Consider the following 15,185-nt stretch of genomic DNA (forward strand, 5'->3'; position numbering starts at 1 on the left):
ACCAGGAGCACCGGCGTGGCGGGCTTGCTGATGGACGTACCGCCGGGTCGTGGTGATGATCCACGTGGAAGAGGGCTCTGTGGTGGTGTGCTGCGCGCGCGGGTTTGTGAGAGGCTGGAGGTTTCACACGGCGTACGCGCCTGCGGAGCCTATCGAGGACTAGGAGACGGACAGCAATTTCGACAGGTCGGAAAGTGGTTTGCGCGTGTCAGCGATGGGAGTGATGTGGTGAGGTGAGGTGAGGCGGAGGTGGCTGCGTTGCTACAGGAGTGAGTGTGATGTGCAGCCGTCGCAACCCTGATCGCTATATGCATGGAGTTGCACACGCACGCGCGTGCGACAAGGCACTATTGTGTATCTATTGCAGTGCGTGCTGGAGCATCGCGGACGGCGCACTGCGCACTGCCGGCGCCTGGCCTGTTCCTGTCGCGCGTGCCGATCACTGATGCCCTAACGGCGGCGCTAAGCCCCTCGCGGCGCTGCAGTCATCTCGGTTGGCGGGAGGGTGTTGCCGGTAGCACAGGGGCAGCTGCTGGCCGCGCAGTGCTGGCTGGCGCTGCGCGCGCTGCTAGTCACCACCGCTCTCTTTTCAAAACCGCCGCGCCTCGCCGCCGACCCCGACCCTCCTCCTCCTCCCTGCCACGCATCCACCCAACGCCCACCGCAGTCGCTCTTTACAGCACCCCGTGCTAGCCCGTCGCTCATTCCCGATCGCGTTGCTCGCCTTCGCCGACTCTCCTTCTCGCCCGCCAGCCGTCTAGACCGCCCCTTGCGTGCCTCAGCCACCGCGTCTCTTCACGATCAACAAATACCCTCGCCGAATTGTTCCCAGCGCATTCGCGACTCTTACGAACATCCACAATGAAGCAGTTCATCGGCGCCGCAGCGGCGCTCCTCTACACCAGCGCGGTCTCCGCCAACCTTGAGGCTCGCCAGAACAACTGCGACAACGCCGTCAACGATGGCGGTAACTGGTACTGCTCCATGGTCAAGGCCATCACCTACAACGGTGTCAGCGGCGGCGACAACAAGTACAACAAGATCACCAGCATGGACGGCGACTCTGGCTCCTGCCAGAGCACTCCCTTCTCCTACTCCGGCAACATGGCTCCCCTCGACGAGGAGGTACGATAGCCCATCCACGCCGGCGAGCAATGCCGAGCCACGCGCGACGCGTGAACCCAATGTCGCAGACAATGCTGACTTACGTCCCTCCAGGTCTCCATGCACGTCCGTGGTCCGGCCAAGCTGAAGCAGTTCGCCGTCTACACCCCTGGTGGCTCCTCTTCCGACAGCAAGGTCCGCCGCAGCGCCACTGCCCGCCGTCACGCCCACGCTCACGCCCACGCCCACAAGCGTGAGGCTGACGCTGCCCTCGGCGACATGGTCTACGCCACCATCAATGGCCAGGTCCAGAGCTGGGCCAACAACTGGTCTGGTGAGCCCACTTCCGCCCCGGCCGCCTACTCCGCCCCGGCTGCCACCAGCGCTCCGGCTGTCCAGAACAAGGCCTACGACGCTCCCTCCAGCGCCGCCGCCTACTCTGAGGCTCCCTCTTCCGCGGCTGCTTCTTCTGCTCCCGCCTCTTCTTCCAGCTCCAGCTCCAGCGGCGGCCTCTTCGGCCTCGGTGGCTCTTCCGGCGACTGGACCCGCCAGGCCTACTACAACGCCGAGTCTGGCGACGCTGACGGCCTTGTCTTCCTGAACCACAACGGTGGCTCTGGCTCTGGTGTCTTCGACTACTCTTTCGGCAACTCCCTCTCCTACGCCCGCGCCGACGGCAAGGGCGGCAGCTCTTCTCCTGAGGTTCTTGACGACTGCGAGCTTGCCTCCTCTGACGAGATCATCATCATGTCCGACAAGGAGTGCGAGGGTGACAGCTGCGGCTACTACCGCCCCGGCACCGTCGCCCACCACGGTTTCGGCGGCGCCGAGAAGGCCTTCTTCTTCGAGTTCCAGATGCCCGACGACGGCCAGTCCAGCGCCAACAAGTACGACCCGGTCAACATGCCCGCCATCTGGATGCTGAACGCCCAGATCCCCCGCACTCTCCAGTACGGCAACGCCGAGTGCTCCTGCTGGACCTCCGGCTGCGGCGAGTTCGACATCTTCGAGGTCCTGGCTCCCGGTGACAAGCGCATGAAGTCCACCCTCCACGGCAACGTCAACGGCGGCTCCAGCGACTACTTCGACCGCCCCTGCGACAACACCATCAAGGCCGTCATGGTCATGAAGGACAACGACATCCACATCAAGGTCCTCGACGACAGCACCGAGTTCGGCAGCACCATGCCCGGCTCCCAGATCGACGACGTTTGCGGCTCCCAGGACCTCCTCTCCCAGCTCTTCTCCGTCTTCAACCTGTCTTCTTAGATGGATGTGTTGACGTTGGGGGCTGGCGGCGTGGCTGGCGCGGATCTTAACCATATAACCTTCTCGTATACCTCCAGTTGCTTTGGTTTGTTCTCTCTCTGAAATTTTAACGCCTTCGCTACGGCGGGGTATGTTCTGTCTCACGAATTTTACTCGCATGCTTCATCTCTTCATTTCTCCTCTGCATCTTCACACCAGACCCGTCGTTCTGCTACAGCGGATGCCACCCGCGGAGCAACTTGGCGGCGCTTCCGAGTTTCTTCAGTTCAGTCCGGAGGAAAAGCCACATTCTCCAGGCTGATTTGATTTGTTGGATGGAGCTTTTGTCGCCTTGCTAGGCCTTTGGCTGACGGTTATCAATTTTGATGTCTGGATTAGCTCATCGGGGTCAGTTGGGTTATCTTCCGTAATCTCTAGGTCTTTGCGATAGTAGTGTATATGCATGCTTCCATGGTTCATGCTTGCGTTCCCCGTTGTGTGCTAAAGAAGTCATGTCTTCGCATGGGCAGGTGTTTGGTGGCGCTCAAACAGTGCCCGTAGAACGTGACCCAGTCTGTGATCTCCACAGTCTGTCTGCAGATTATTAGCTCGCCGTCACGACCTTACCTCGTTGACTGATGCTGCTGCGTGCATGCAGGTGAAGTGGCAGAAGACCGTCGCAGCTTGTGGCGCGCTGCTGGAGCAATGTGAGGCGTGATGTGCGCTGTCTCGTGAAGTCGATGCAGCAAGCCTCAAACGAGCGCATGATATCTGCAAATAAATGCAGCACCGACTTGCAATGCGCATCTGATGGAAGCACGTTGCTTACTACTGTACATTGTACAGTAGTTTGTAGAGGTTGCAAGAAAATCGGACCGCCCGGAAGCACCTGCTACGCGCGGCAAGTCTTCCCGCTCTGAGCGACGAGTGTGGAGAGATCCGGGGTCGGCGCTCGTCGGCAAGGCCGCTGCTTGTGAAGCCTGAAGGGCCGAGGCAGGAAGGGAAGGCTGGGCGCTGCGCTGCGCAAAGTGTAATCGCATCGTCGCCGACGACACACGTTGTTCTCGCTCTGACAACTACCCTGCACTACGACAACGACGCCCACTGCCAGCGCATACACGACGGACGCACGGGACCTGGATACGTGCGCTTGGCTACGACTGCGGTGTTTTGACGACGACGACGCTGCTGACCGGATCTTGCGCGAGAGTGGTGACGGCATCGCGATATCACAACATTCGCCGACCGGCATTTGCATACACGGATAGGGAGACTGGAAAATAGGAGCAAGCGCATATCAGGAACCGAGTCTCGAGACTCAAACGCGCAGAGCGCATTGTATCGGTGCGAGCAAGGCTAGGGCCTCGCTCGGCCCAACATGTCGGGCGCGTCACCACCGAAACCCTGGGAGAGGGCCGGCGCCGGAGGCGCTTCAGGTATGCGACCTGAGAGACTGACCTCACGATATTTCAACAGCAAATGCTGACATTCTCAAGCCGCAGTGCCAACCACCACAGCCGCAACGCCTTCGGCAACAGCGGGCGCAGACGCCGCAACGCCAGCGCTGCCCGCCCGCCCGGATTCGCTCAACAGCGTGGCAACTAGGACCGCTTCCAACTACTCATCACCCTACAACCGCACAAGCCCCTACGGCGGCATGGCCAGCTCGCCATATGGAATGGGAGGCGGACTTGGAGGATATGGCGGATACGGCTCAGGATATGGGAGCTACGGAAACCGCTTCGGCGGCATGGGCGGGATGTACGGCTCCTCGTACGGGATGGGAGGCGGCTACGGCATGGGCGGGGGCATGTACGGCCAGCCGGGCATGTACGGGCCCAACGGCCAGGAGCAGAGCCTCACGCAGACCTTCAGCCAGTCGACGCAGACGACCTTCCACATGATCGAGTCCATCGTCGGCGCCTTCGGCGGCTTCGCCCAGATGCTCGAGAGCACCTACATGGCGACGCACTCCTCCTTCTTCGCCATGGTCTCCGTCGCCGAGCAGTTCGGCAACCTGCGCCAAACCCTCGGCTCCGTCCTGGGCATCTTCACCCTCCTCCGCTGGATCCGCACCGCCATCGCCCGCCTCACCGGCCGCCCTCCCCCCGCCGACTCCAAAGACCTCACGCCCGCCAGCTTCGCCGCCTTCTCCAACCCCGGCTCCAGCTCCGTCGGGCCCGACGGCCGGCCCAAACCCAGCAAAAAACCCTTCATCGTCTTCATCCTCGCCGTCTTCGGCCTCCCCTACCTAATGGGCAAGCTCATCCGCGCCCTCGCCGCCTCCCAAGAAGCCGAAGCGCAGCGCCAGCTCTCCCTCTCCCCCCACGACCCCGCGACCGGCGACCAGCAGCCCCTGGACCCCAGCAAGCTCGACTTCTGCCGCGTCCTCTACGACTACACCCCGCAGATGCAGCCCGGCCAGCAGGCGCAGGCGGGCCTCGACCTCGAGGTGAAAAAGGGCGACCTCGTCGCCGTCCTCTCCAAGACAGACCCGCTCGGCAACCCGTCCGAGTGGTGGCGCTGCCGCGCGCGCAACGGCCAGATGGGCTACCTGCCTTCGCCGTATCTGGAGACGATCCAGCGCAGGCCGCAGCAGGCGCAGATCGCGGATAAGTCTGCGGACAGCTCGCGCGTGAATACCATGACTGGCAGCGACGCGGGGAGCCGCGCGAACAGTCTGAAGCAACAGCAGCAGGAGGTGAAGGTCAAGCCGGAGATGCCGGAGGGGAAGCCGGGGGATGTTGTTGGGGTGGAGAGTTTTCAGAGGGGTGGGTTTTATCAGTGAGTGATAGGGGAGGTGTAAGCTAAGGTACCTGGTTTCTGGGGCGATTTAATGCTCTTTTTTTCTTCTTTCCTCGAGCGCATGGCGTTCCTGTGGCGAAACACGCGATTTTTGCATCACGGAAGATCCTCTTGCTTCATAGCTGTACTGTCATCAATGGCAACGAAGTTCACTTCACAACTCCTATTCTCTCAACAAGATGATGTGACACGCACAGTGGATGATCGGTAAAGGAAATCAAGTTTCATTGCTCAGTCGTGATAGCTAACCATGCAGGCCAGAGCCAGAGTCTCTGCCGTAGCTCATTGCTAATCAAGGAGAACTCGCCGCTTGCTTCTGCCCCGGTCCGCGATAGGAGCAGAATGTTCGCGCAAGCGAGCGTCGACAGAGCTTATTTGTTCGTTCGTTCAGTGATGTCTTTTTTGTCGCCGTTTTCGTCATTCTTTCTTCAGTTTCACTCAAGAAACCAATTGAAAAGCCTCGTTAACCATCCCCGCGCCGCCGTGGTCCAAATGCCAGAACTCGTCGCTCGCCGCCGCCGCAGTAGCGGCAGCAGCGACGTCCAAGCGAGCCCTCAGCTCCTCCGAACAGCTGTGTCCGCGGACATTGCAGCCGCAAATACAAGTCCAGAAGGCGAGGTGCGAGGTACTGGGCAGAAGAGCGCGGTGTAAGCTGGGAATGTATTTGGCAGCAAAGGAAAAGAGTAAGTTGGTGTGAAGCACTTTTCGGGCTTACTTGAGCTTGGCCTCGAGGATGTTGAGGAACTCCTGCTTCTTGGCGGCGCTCCAGGGCTTGGAGTCCTTGTTCTTGAGAGCCTGCTTGCCCAAATCGAGGATGTCGACAGCCCAGCATTTCTCGCCAAGGACGAGCTGAGGGGTCTGCTTTGTGCGCGCGTTCTTCTTCTCGTTGCTGTTGGCGAGCCAGTCGGCGATGGCCTTGGTCCTGGCAGCAGCATCGGTGCTGTTAGTCTTGATGCCGTTAGCACTGCTGGTGGACTTGTTGTCATCGCTGGCAAGCTTGCTGTCGGCGGCGTCGGAAGCGATTCCGGCATTGCCGGAATCAGAGGCCTCAACAGCGTCCTCAGCATTGTTCTCAGAATCGTTGTCGGCATCTGAGATCTGAGAAGCCTTTGCATCGGACACCTCAGATTCGTCCTCCTCACTCTCCTCATCATCTTGGTCATCATCGTCCTCATCATTATCCTCGTCACCCTCCTCAGAAGCGTCGTGTTCCTGACGCTTGGGAACCTTCGGCTTCGGCTTGCGAGGCGCGACCATCTTCTTGTCGAACTTGGCTCCGACAGCCTCAAGCAGCTTGCCAATGTCGAGCCAGAAAGACTTGGCTGCCTTGGCCACATCATCCTCGTTGACCACGTTCATCTCGATACGGAGGTGAGCCAGGTTCTTCGCCTCAGCGAGGAAGGCGAGAGCGGTCTTGGCATCCTTCTTGACGTACGAACGGATCTCGACGTGGCGAAGGTGCATGCGAACGCCAGAAGGGAGACCGGCGAAGAAGGTCATGAGCGTGGACGGGGTGTCGAAGCGGAGCGGCAGAGCGTAGAAGAGGGGCATGGCCTCATTGTGGATCTGTCAATATGGTTAGCAGAATGCAATTTACGGTCGCTGGAATAAGGAAATCACCTCTTTGTTGACTGCAAGCAGGGCAACACGGTACTTGCTGCCTTCAGCGTAGTTCTTCGCGTACGGATCCTTGAGTTCGTTCTTGCGCTTGCCGTCAATGGTGGCCGGCTCGCCTTCGATTCCCTTGGACGCAAAATAGAGGCAAAAGATGCGCTTGCGAACCTCGGCCGGAAGCTTCATCAGCGGGAAGGCCTTGGCCGGCTTGATGATGATGACCTGGTAGCCTTCGTGCTCATGACGCTCAGGGTTGACGTACTGGATATATCAGTGAGGCCATGCGTGTGTGTGGAGGAAAGCAAAGACTTACGGTGTCAAGAAGAGTGAATTGAGCATTGCTTTCAAGCTTGAGGGTATGGGTAAAGTTGGACTTGATTTGCTGTGCGAACTATTAGCGGAGACGCTGGCAGCGAACGAAGATGTTGATGGGCGAACCTTGGCTTCGGCGATGCCACCAGGAAAGGAGACCTCAATTGGGAGGGTGGCATGCTTGTTGCGCTTGAGGTTGTCCCACAGGACATTCTCTTTGGTCTTCTTGGGAGTGGTAGGCTTAGAGGTCGCCTTGTCGGCCGGCTTCTTCGGGGTTGGCTTCTTTGGGGTGTCCTGCTTGGGGGCCTCCTTGGCGGACGGCTTCTTCGGAGTGGCGGCGGTGCCTTTTGGCTTCTGTAGGGAAGGTCAGCGACCTGGAGTGACAAAGGCAGATTGACTGATGGGTCCTACCCCAGAGCCCTTCGGCGGCATCTTGGAAGCTGCGGATACTTGAGAAGTGTCAGGAGGGCTTTGGATGGGTGATGAGAGGTGTTGATCAATAGTGGCGGACGAGGTTTTGCAACAGCTATAGGACTGGCGCAAAAAGAGCAGTGTTCAAGGAGTCAAGAAGAAGAACGACGAGCGGGGCGGCCGTAGGAATAAAGAGAAGCGCCTTGAGAACGATTCACATGCTCGCGAGCCACCTTTCCATCCACTTAGAGGTGGGATCGGCAATCACGAGGCCGCCCGTCGCCAGATTGGAGCCATAAGTGAGCCATAGACAGAGCCTTCCCCCGGCAAATTTTGGTGGAAGGGGCATGATTGAAGTCTTCATTCGCGTTCCCAGCTTGCTTCAGAGCCCGTAGGCAGCAGCGGGCACAAGCAACAAGGTCCACGTCCACAACTACGAGTCGTTCGTGGCGGGCCGTCTCTTTCACATGTCAAAAGACTCCGGTAGTTTTGCTCGCGGGCTTGCAAGGCCGTCGTATGGGTTGCGGCTTGTCGGCGCCCGTGGATCCAGTTGCTCACCGGTCTCCTTGTCTGTTGCAAGTGATATCCTGGGATCATGATCCATGACGTACGTTTGCGTCTTATGCTGGGCTTGGAATAGCGGGCAAGGTCGATATCCACATGTACTTACTACGATCAGGGTCACAAAGATTGAGGTTGGCCTTCATCGTCGCATCTAATGTCAACATGGTTCACAAATTCGCATTTTCGATCAGACTGCCTTGAAATATTGATGTTTGTGCTGAAATCGTACTGTTCAATGGTTGTTCGTCGTGAGGCCGATAAGCTGCAGTAGACGTGAGGTCAAACGCGCCAAGCATCCAAGTCGCGGCTTTCGGACGCGTTTGCGGCTCATGTCGCAGTCCAGCACAGCATACCAGCACGTTACTAGTGCACGCAACGCAATCACAATGGCTGAACAAATCCCCAATGGCGATGCGCCCGCGAACACAGATGTCGAGATGAAGGAGGAGTCTGCGCCAGAGGTACAATTATCGCATCTCCCTGGGTCAATCGCAGCAACTAACAGCTCTACCAGCCCAATCTAAGCGCAGTTCAACCAACACTCTCCGACCCTACTCCTGCGCCTCAGGTCACAGAAGACGCAGCTCCTCCCGCTCCGAGTGCAGACCATCTGGCAGCAACCCAAGAAACAGCAGCGCCCGTTACAGTGCCCGCCGCAGCAACACCTTCAGCCAACACGCCGCGCCCGAGCTCGATCCCTCCCCCTTCGACTACGAGGCCTGACAAACCTGTCGCACATGGCGGCTCAACGAGGCAATTCCTTAACCAGAACATCACGCCGCATCTGCTGGAGGGTATGAAGTACTTGGCGGTCTACGAGCCTGAGAAGCCTCTACTTTGGCTCTCGGAGTTCTTGAAGGAGAGGAGCAAGGAGGTCGAGGGTGCTTGATGTGGTTCTGCTTGCCATTGCTTAATTCATTGGCAGATGTGAGATTCCAAGGCTTTGTTTGCATAAGCCCAGGCGTTTTGGGCTGGTTCGAGATACCCAAGGATTTGCACATTTTGGCACGAATGCAAGTTTCGCTACCTGCTTCACCCTCGCGGCAGATTCACTACTGAAGCAGCGCCGCGTCTCGCAAATCGCTCCGTACACGCGCGCACGAATGAAGGGTCGTTCCTTGATTGGGGCCATCTTCGGCTTACGTGTGCAGCATTAGCCTGGCCCAAAGTGAGGGCCTCCGAGTTGTCCACGAGGATGCCCAGAAAAGTCGTCCGTGCACCCGGTACCACCCATCTGTAGGGCAGGGCATAAGGCTGTGCTAAAAAGAGCATCACCACTCTTCGCGAAGTCCGGGCAGCACGTCGCGCATCACAGACACCCGCGTGACACGAGACGTCACCGGGCAGCATGTGACAGGCCGGCGAACGGTCAGTGTCACGGAGTGCAAGGCCGGGATCATGCTTTCAGGCACGAGGCAAACCTGCTTTTGGGCTGTGAAGAAAACGGGGCTCCTCCCGATAAGCCCGGGGTCAAGGTTTCGAAGCAAATTGAAAGGGTTCGGGAATCTGCCATAGCCGGCTCGGCCAATCGTGGTCAGCCCTGGAATCTTGCATCCCGCCGCAATTTTACCTACTTGCGTGCCCAGGCATACCGTGTGACTCGAAGGATTGTGCAAAGGCCGGCGCGCATAAATAGACCTTCGTCGCCTTCTGTAATTTTGTCTATACCCGTTGATTCTTCATCTTGCGCCGTTCGCCAGCACTCAACTTCACCATGGCAATCTTCAATTTCAGCTCCTCCAGCGTCGGCTTCGGCAAAATGTTCCGAAACTCTAAACAAGGCGGCTCACGTGGTGGGCACGCGAGGCACTACGTTAAATGTACTTGCGCATTTGACGTGCCCGTCAAGCCATGCTTGTGGTACCATTTGTCCGACTGCAAGTGAAGACATGCGCATTCGTCTTCCATTGCCAAGATGAATGGTCCCATTGGCCGTCTTAGGGATCACTGGCTGCAGAGCCCGACCACCTAGGCATTGGCGGAGCATCCTCATGATGAGGCGGGCGTGACACGAGGTCACAAAGTCTCGACAATGGCGCCCTTGCATAACTGAAGCAAAGGAGCCATCAGCAGATGTCAAACCCCTCCGGCGATCGAGTAGCACCCGCCTGACGACACGAGCTCCTCAGCATCCATCAACTGCCGAGCACGGGGCCTGCAACCTGCGCAGTCCAAACCCCATCCTCACGACATCAATGAGTTCGGTCGAAAAGCCAATCGATACAAACTTGATCGAAAAATAGAACATCTAGAGAGAGCGACGATTGATCTTCTCATCCCAAACCTCGACGGCAAGACCGAGCTCGTTTCCATCGCCGCCGCAAACCAAGCAGCGCAGACCCCAAGTCCTCCCACCCCTCCTCGCCTCCCCGCGGACCCACGAAGGTGCGACACGCATGATGTCCGAGGAAATTAGCAGGGAGGGGCATCGGATCGGACCAGACTATGGCCGGGCACGGAAGTCTAGACCACCCGCGGTCTGGTCTACGAGGTGGCGAGGACGTCAATGTCATGTCAGAGTAGCTTGACTTGGTTCCCAGATCATTGTAGTGTTGTATAGAATTATGCGATACGCGAAACGCGGAATCTATACCCCTGCACAAAACCATACCCATACCATACCACACCACACCATCAATGAACAAAACATAAAAAAGAAATGAATATTGTGGAATAAGATAGATACTCTCTTTCGAGCAAATGCAGCAGCTGCTGCTGCTCCTCCCACTCGCCTTCGCGATCGCGTCTTCTGCGTCTAGACCATTGTTCTAATTCACGAGGTTCGGTAATTACTACTTCCAAGGAGAGAAAATCAACACAAAAAAAAGCATAGGGACCAACAAAAAAACGCGAAATGGTATCTTGAAAAAGGGGAAGGAAGAAACGAAAAAATGCCAGACTGGCTAAAAGCATCAAGAAAAGGTATGTTCGTAGGGTTCGCTCGAGAGCCTCAAGCGCTCGGTAACCCTTGATCAAAGGTTGAAAGAAAGAGAAAAGAGCCGCGGCGGTTCCGAAGTCGGTCGCGCGCGGCGTCGCTGCGTGAAGGAGTATGGGTGCTTGAAGGCGTGTGTCGTAAAAGGAAATTATGCGGTGGGTAGCGGTGATGGTGTTGGGTTCAAACGGCGAAGTCGCTGTTGCGGCCTAGGGCCGTCTTAATAGCGGTGGGCCGCTGGGCTGTCGTCCATGTTGCCGGTCAGCTCGGCGACGCGTGCCTTGATGCGGGCGACGCGCGATTCGATTGCTGGGAGGGGCGGGTTAGCTATTGCTGATCTTTGGATGATACTGCATTCAGTTGGTAGCTTACTCTCTTCCTCGCTCGTCGCGCCGTCGTCGTCCGTCCTGGCGCTCTGGCTAGGACGACTCTGCTCCTCGCTCGCTCTGGCAGCACGACGCGCGGCGTTTTCGCGGATCTGCGCCCAGCGGTCCTGCACCTGCTGCGGCGCGTAGGGTTCCTGCTCTTTCTCTGCGGAGATGTCGGAGACGGCGTCGTTGTGGGGGTCGTTGCGCTCGAGGGGTGTAACGAAGCCTTCGTTCGGGGTAGGCTGGTCGCGGTAGGCATCCAGGTGCTGTTGGGGACGAGGGGTGTAGTCAGGTTTGACGGGAGAGTCGGGAGCGTCGTTCGCGTCGTCATCGATGGAATCGCGCGGCATGGCGGCTGGCATGTCGTCCATTGGTCCTTGGTCGAAGCGAGAGAACTCGTTCTCGGCGTTGCGAGTATCCTCGGAGTTGGTGCGGGTGACATTGGCGTCCGAGGTCGCGAAGCCAGGCGACAGCGGAGAGACGGGGTCGTGCGCATGGTTCAGGGCGGCGGCCTGGGCTGCGGAGTGCTGCATACTAGGCTGGTTTGTAGTCTCCTGGGCAGGCATAGGGGAAACTTCCGGTTCCTGCACAGTGGGCTCAGGCACAGAGGCCTCCTGCACAACAGGAGCTGCTGGGGCCTCGGGCACCTTTGGCGTGACAGGCGGAGAGGCCGTCGTGGTAGAGGCAGGCTTCCTGCTGCGCATAGTCGACAGCCTGCGAGAGAGGCTTGACTCCGAAGGGGGCGACAGGCTGGCCTGGTTCTCTTGCGTGTCGGAAGAGTTTCTGACAGTCTTGGTGCGACCGAACATTTTCTTAAAAGCACCGCCTCCAGGAGCCTGCTTCTTGAGAACGTTGTGGTCTCTGTTAGAGACAGGGCTGGCGTTGACTTTGCTCTCGAGAGCTTTCTGAGCGGCGAGCACAGCCGGCCCGCGGTTGGGCGAGGGCGATGCCTTGGCGGGCTCTTCCACATTCTTCTGGCGGAATGCAGGATGGATCTCGCGGTCAGTCTTGGATGGCACTGGCTTCCGTCCAACCTTCTCAGCTTGCGCAGGAGACACGCCGATCTCCTTGTTAAAGAAGTCGGTGGACGGGCGGACAGCAGGTTCGTGAGCAGGAGGTTGCTCGGCAACTTGCTTCTCGTCGTTCGTTTCCGCCGGAACCGCAACCGCAACGGGCTCTGGTGCCTGAGGCGGGGCAGGCTCAGGCTGCACAGTCTCTTCCACGGGAGCCTGAGCAGGCACCGATTGCTGTTCCGTCGGCAAAGCAGGCAGATCACGATCAAGTTTGTTGTCTTTCGGGAATGCAGTAGCCTCATGCGCCAGAGTGGGAGGCTTCTCAGCTGTAGACGGGACAACGCTCGCACGGCTCATGTAAGAAGTCTGCCTCGTGAGATCATCCTTGCTATCGCCGGCAGTGCTGAAGCCATCACCGAGGTACTGAGCGCGGATGGCCTTCTTGTCGTAGCTAGTAGCCCACTTCATTGCCGGCCCAGCCGCATTCTGCAAACCGAGTGTCATCGCACTGGTCGTCTTCGAAGCCGCATCCTCTGCACCCCGACCGCGCCTATGCGGGAGATCCAGCTGATCCTGTTCCTTCTTCGCGAGGGCGGCAGCAGCCGCTTTGATCTTCGCCTGCTGGCCAGGGGCAACGCTGTGCTTACTAGGCGTGGCAGACTTGATGCGCTCGAGCTCAGCCGGAGGCGGAGATGTGGGCAGCTGCTTGGTGACGGTCTTCTTGCTGCGCCCACGCTTAGTGAAGCCAAAGCGGCTCTTCTTCTCGACGAGCTGAACGCCTTCCATCGGCTCAGGGGAAGCACCTTGGACTTGCTCTTCCATGATGAGCCATTGGCCGTTCATGATGGAGGTTTCGATGAGCGCGCAGCGACCAAAGACCGCCTTACGTTCGTTCGGCTCCTCGCCCGACAAGCTCGTCATCCAAACCCACCAGAAGGCATCGTCAAGCTCAGTATTAGTGATAGCCGCGAGCTCACCAGGAGCAAGGTCATTGTCTCCGTTGCCAGTATTCGCAGCTGGCGTTTGCGCACGCGAGCTGATGGGCGGGAGCAGATCACCGGGAGGCACGAAAAGTGCGGTCTGCTCTTTAGCAACACCATCGTCCTCGAATCCAGTGTTCAGAAAGTCGGCCCACGAGGGCGTCGTCGGCCTTGCGTTGTTGGTGTGTCTGGAACGCGGGCCTGCCTGTAGACTCTCGCTTGGTCTGCCCGATGCGCCAACACCATTGGAAGCGACCGGCGACTCGGTGGACAGATCAGAGAATCCGAGACTGGAGAACGCCGACCAAGATTCTTCTGGGTTCTGAAGCTTCGCCTGGCGTGAAGTGACCGGGGCAGAGGAATTGGTAGAAGCGATTGCGTACAGAACACGCTTGCACTCGTCAGTCAAGGCCTCCGATGGGTCATCGAAGTCAGAGAATTCCTGCAGCACGCGGTTGTCTGATTGGTATTCGAAATGCTTGGCTCTTCGGAGCATAGCGAAAGGTCCGGGCGAAACAGTATCGACCAGCATGAGCACACGCGGCGTAGACCTCTGCAGGAGGGTAGGCGTCTCCGGAGGGTACTCGGTCTGAGCAAGCAGCGCCTGCAGGGATCGCGGAATTCGTTCGATCACACTCAAGGCCGGGTCTGCCTCTGGGGACAAGGATCGCAGGTAGGCGAAGAACAAATGGCTCGTGGCATCCGCAGCTGCGACCCACGATTTGTATCCGCCTTCGAACCCCTTGCCATCGTCCGAATGATCGAAAGCCCACCAACCCGCCAACCGGGAAACCTTGCGCCCGCCCATGCCGTTGGTCTTTCCATGCGCCGCGACAGCAGCCAGCAGCTCGAAGAAGTCGACGATGATGTTGGTGCGAGCGCTTGAGTCGTTCGCGATTGGAATGAATGTGTCGAATGCGTGTCTCGCTTGGTTGGATTCCTTCTCACCGATCTTGAATGCTTCGTATACAGGCCATGTGACGACTCCACCCGGTAGTCTGCTCCAGCACCACTTGAGAACGCTGCACAGGACATGAGGTTCGGTCAGGCGCAGCTCCTGCTGTAAATATGCGCCGCGAAATTGTTGAGATCCGGAAGCATTTGACGTAAAAAACTTGGAAATGAAAGAGCGGGCGGGTGTGGGATCGGAGTCCAAGCGGAAGGGAAGGAGCAGAAAGGGAGCGTCCAATGCCTCAGCTACGTTCGATCGTCAGCGTAAAAGACCTTGCAAAGCATGCGAGATCACCGTACCTCTCGATTTCATTTGCGCCGTGGCACAATGGATGAGCTCCTCCACCTCTTCGGGGACGACCTCTTTGCTCGTCCATGTCGATTGGTACTTGGGCTGCGCGGGCACCGGCGGCGGGAAGAAGTTCTCAGCCTCGGCCTGGCTCTTTTCCTTCGCAGGCGTGGTGCCCTTGCTTCTGAGTCTCGAAAAGAGCGGCATCTTGGTAGGTGGTGGAACGCTGACCCGCTAGCACGTGATTGAATCAGATATGGATGATCGCCGGCGATTATGTAGACATTAATTGACGCGGGCCGTTGCCGTCGCCGCGAGAGGGCAGGAAGGAGAGCGTGAGAGCGTGAGAAAAGTAAGGTCCCAAACGGTAGAGGAGAAAAAAACGAGCGTCGGCCGTTTGATGCGCGTGGGCAAGCGCGTCCGTGTGGTCTTCACGCACGCGAAAGGGGCGGCAGATCAGGTGACGGCGCTGTCTGGCGGGCGGGCGGCGCTGCGGTGTGCTTTGAATGGATTGTGTTGTGCGACGCAGGTGGTGCGCGCGGCGAGAGAATAGGATGCACCGTTATAGCCAGCGAGCCAGGGCGGCGGGCGGCA

At 58.4% G+C, this 15,185-nt stretch overlaps 5 protein-coding genes across 5 annotated transcripts; 3 read left to right on the top strand and 2 right to left on the bottom strand.

Annotated features, from left to right (window-relative positions):
* Positions 1–618: 618 nt before the first annotated feature.
* WHR41_07153 (uncharacterized protein) lies at positions 619–2,831 on the top strand. Its single transcript, XM_069375758.1, has 2 exons — positions 619–1,125; positions 1,219–2,831. Exons 1-2 carry the CDS (start codon positions 862–864, stop codon positions 2,371–2,373), a joined length of 1,419 nt encoding a protein of 472 aa, XP_069226970.1. The 5' UTR covers positions 619–861; the 3' UTR covers positions 2,374–2,831.
* A 570-nt stretch (positions 2,832–3,401) lies between these two features.
* On the top strand, positions 3,402–5,140 carry WHR41_07154 (uncharacterized protein; the record flags this gene model as incomplete). Its single annotated transcript, XM_069375759.1, has 2 exons — positions 3,402–3,788; positions 3,849–5,140. Exons 1-2 carry the CDS (start codon positions 3,731–3,733, stop codon positions 5,138–5,140), a joined length of 1,350 nt encoding a protein of 449 aa, XP_069226973.1. The 5' UTR covers positions 3,402–3,730.
* Positions 5,141–5,365: 225 nt separating this feature from the next.
* On the bottom strand, positions 5,366–8,282 carry WHR41_07155 (uncharacterized protein). Its single transcript, XM_069375760.1, has 6 exons — positions 8,106–8,282; positions 7,495–7,532; positions 7,210–7,437; positions 7,085–7,153; positions 6,778–7,032; positions 5,366–6,723 (listed from the first exon to the last, which is right to left on the bottom strand). Exons 2-6 carry the CDS (start codon positions 7,513–7,515, stop codon positions 5,869–5,871), a joined length of 1,428 nt encoding a protein of 475 aa, XP_069226972.1. The 5' UTR covers positions 7,516–7,532; positions 8,106–8,282; the 3' UTR covers positions 5,366–5,868.
* Positions 8,283–8,401: 119 nt separating this feature from the next.
* Positions 8,402–9,622, top strand: WHR41_07156 (uncharacterized protein). The gene is made up of 2 exons (XM_069375761.1): positions 8,402–8,519; positions 8,573–9,622. Exons 1-2 carry the CDS (start codon positions 8,445–8,447, stop codon positions 8,945–8,947), a joined length of 450 nt encoding a protein of 149 aa, XP_069226975.1. The 5' UTR covers positions 8,402–8,444; the 3' UTR covers positions 8,948–9,622.
* A 1,588-nt stretch (positions 9,623–11,210) lies between these two features.
* Positions 11,211–15,137, bottom strand: WHR41_07157 (uncharacterized protein; the record flags this gene model as incomplete). Its single annotated transcript, XM_069375762.1, has 3 exons — positions 14,603–15,137; positions 11,363–14,548; positions 11,211–11,299 (listed from the first exon to the last, which is right to left on the bottom strand). The coding sequence occupies exons 1-3, from the start codon at positions 14,796–14,798 to the stop codon at positions 11,211–11,213; spliced, it is 3,471 nt and encodes a 1,156-aa protein (XP_069226974.1). The 5' UTR covers positions 14,799–15,137.
* Positions 15,138–15,185: the final 48 nt, after the last annotated feature.

Source organism: Cladosporium halotolerans (genome assembly GCF_011745625.1).
Source record: "Cladosporium halotolerans strain TM138-S3 chromosome Unknown Sca31, whole genome shotgun sequence".
NCBI lineage: Eukaryota > Fungi > Ascomycota > Dothideomycetes > Cladosporiales > Cladosporiaceae > Cladosporium > Cladosporium halotolerans.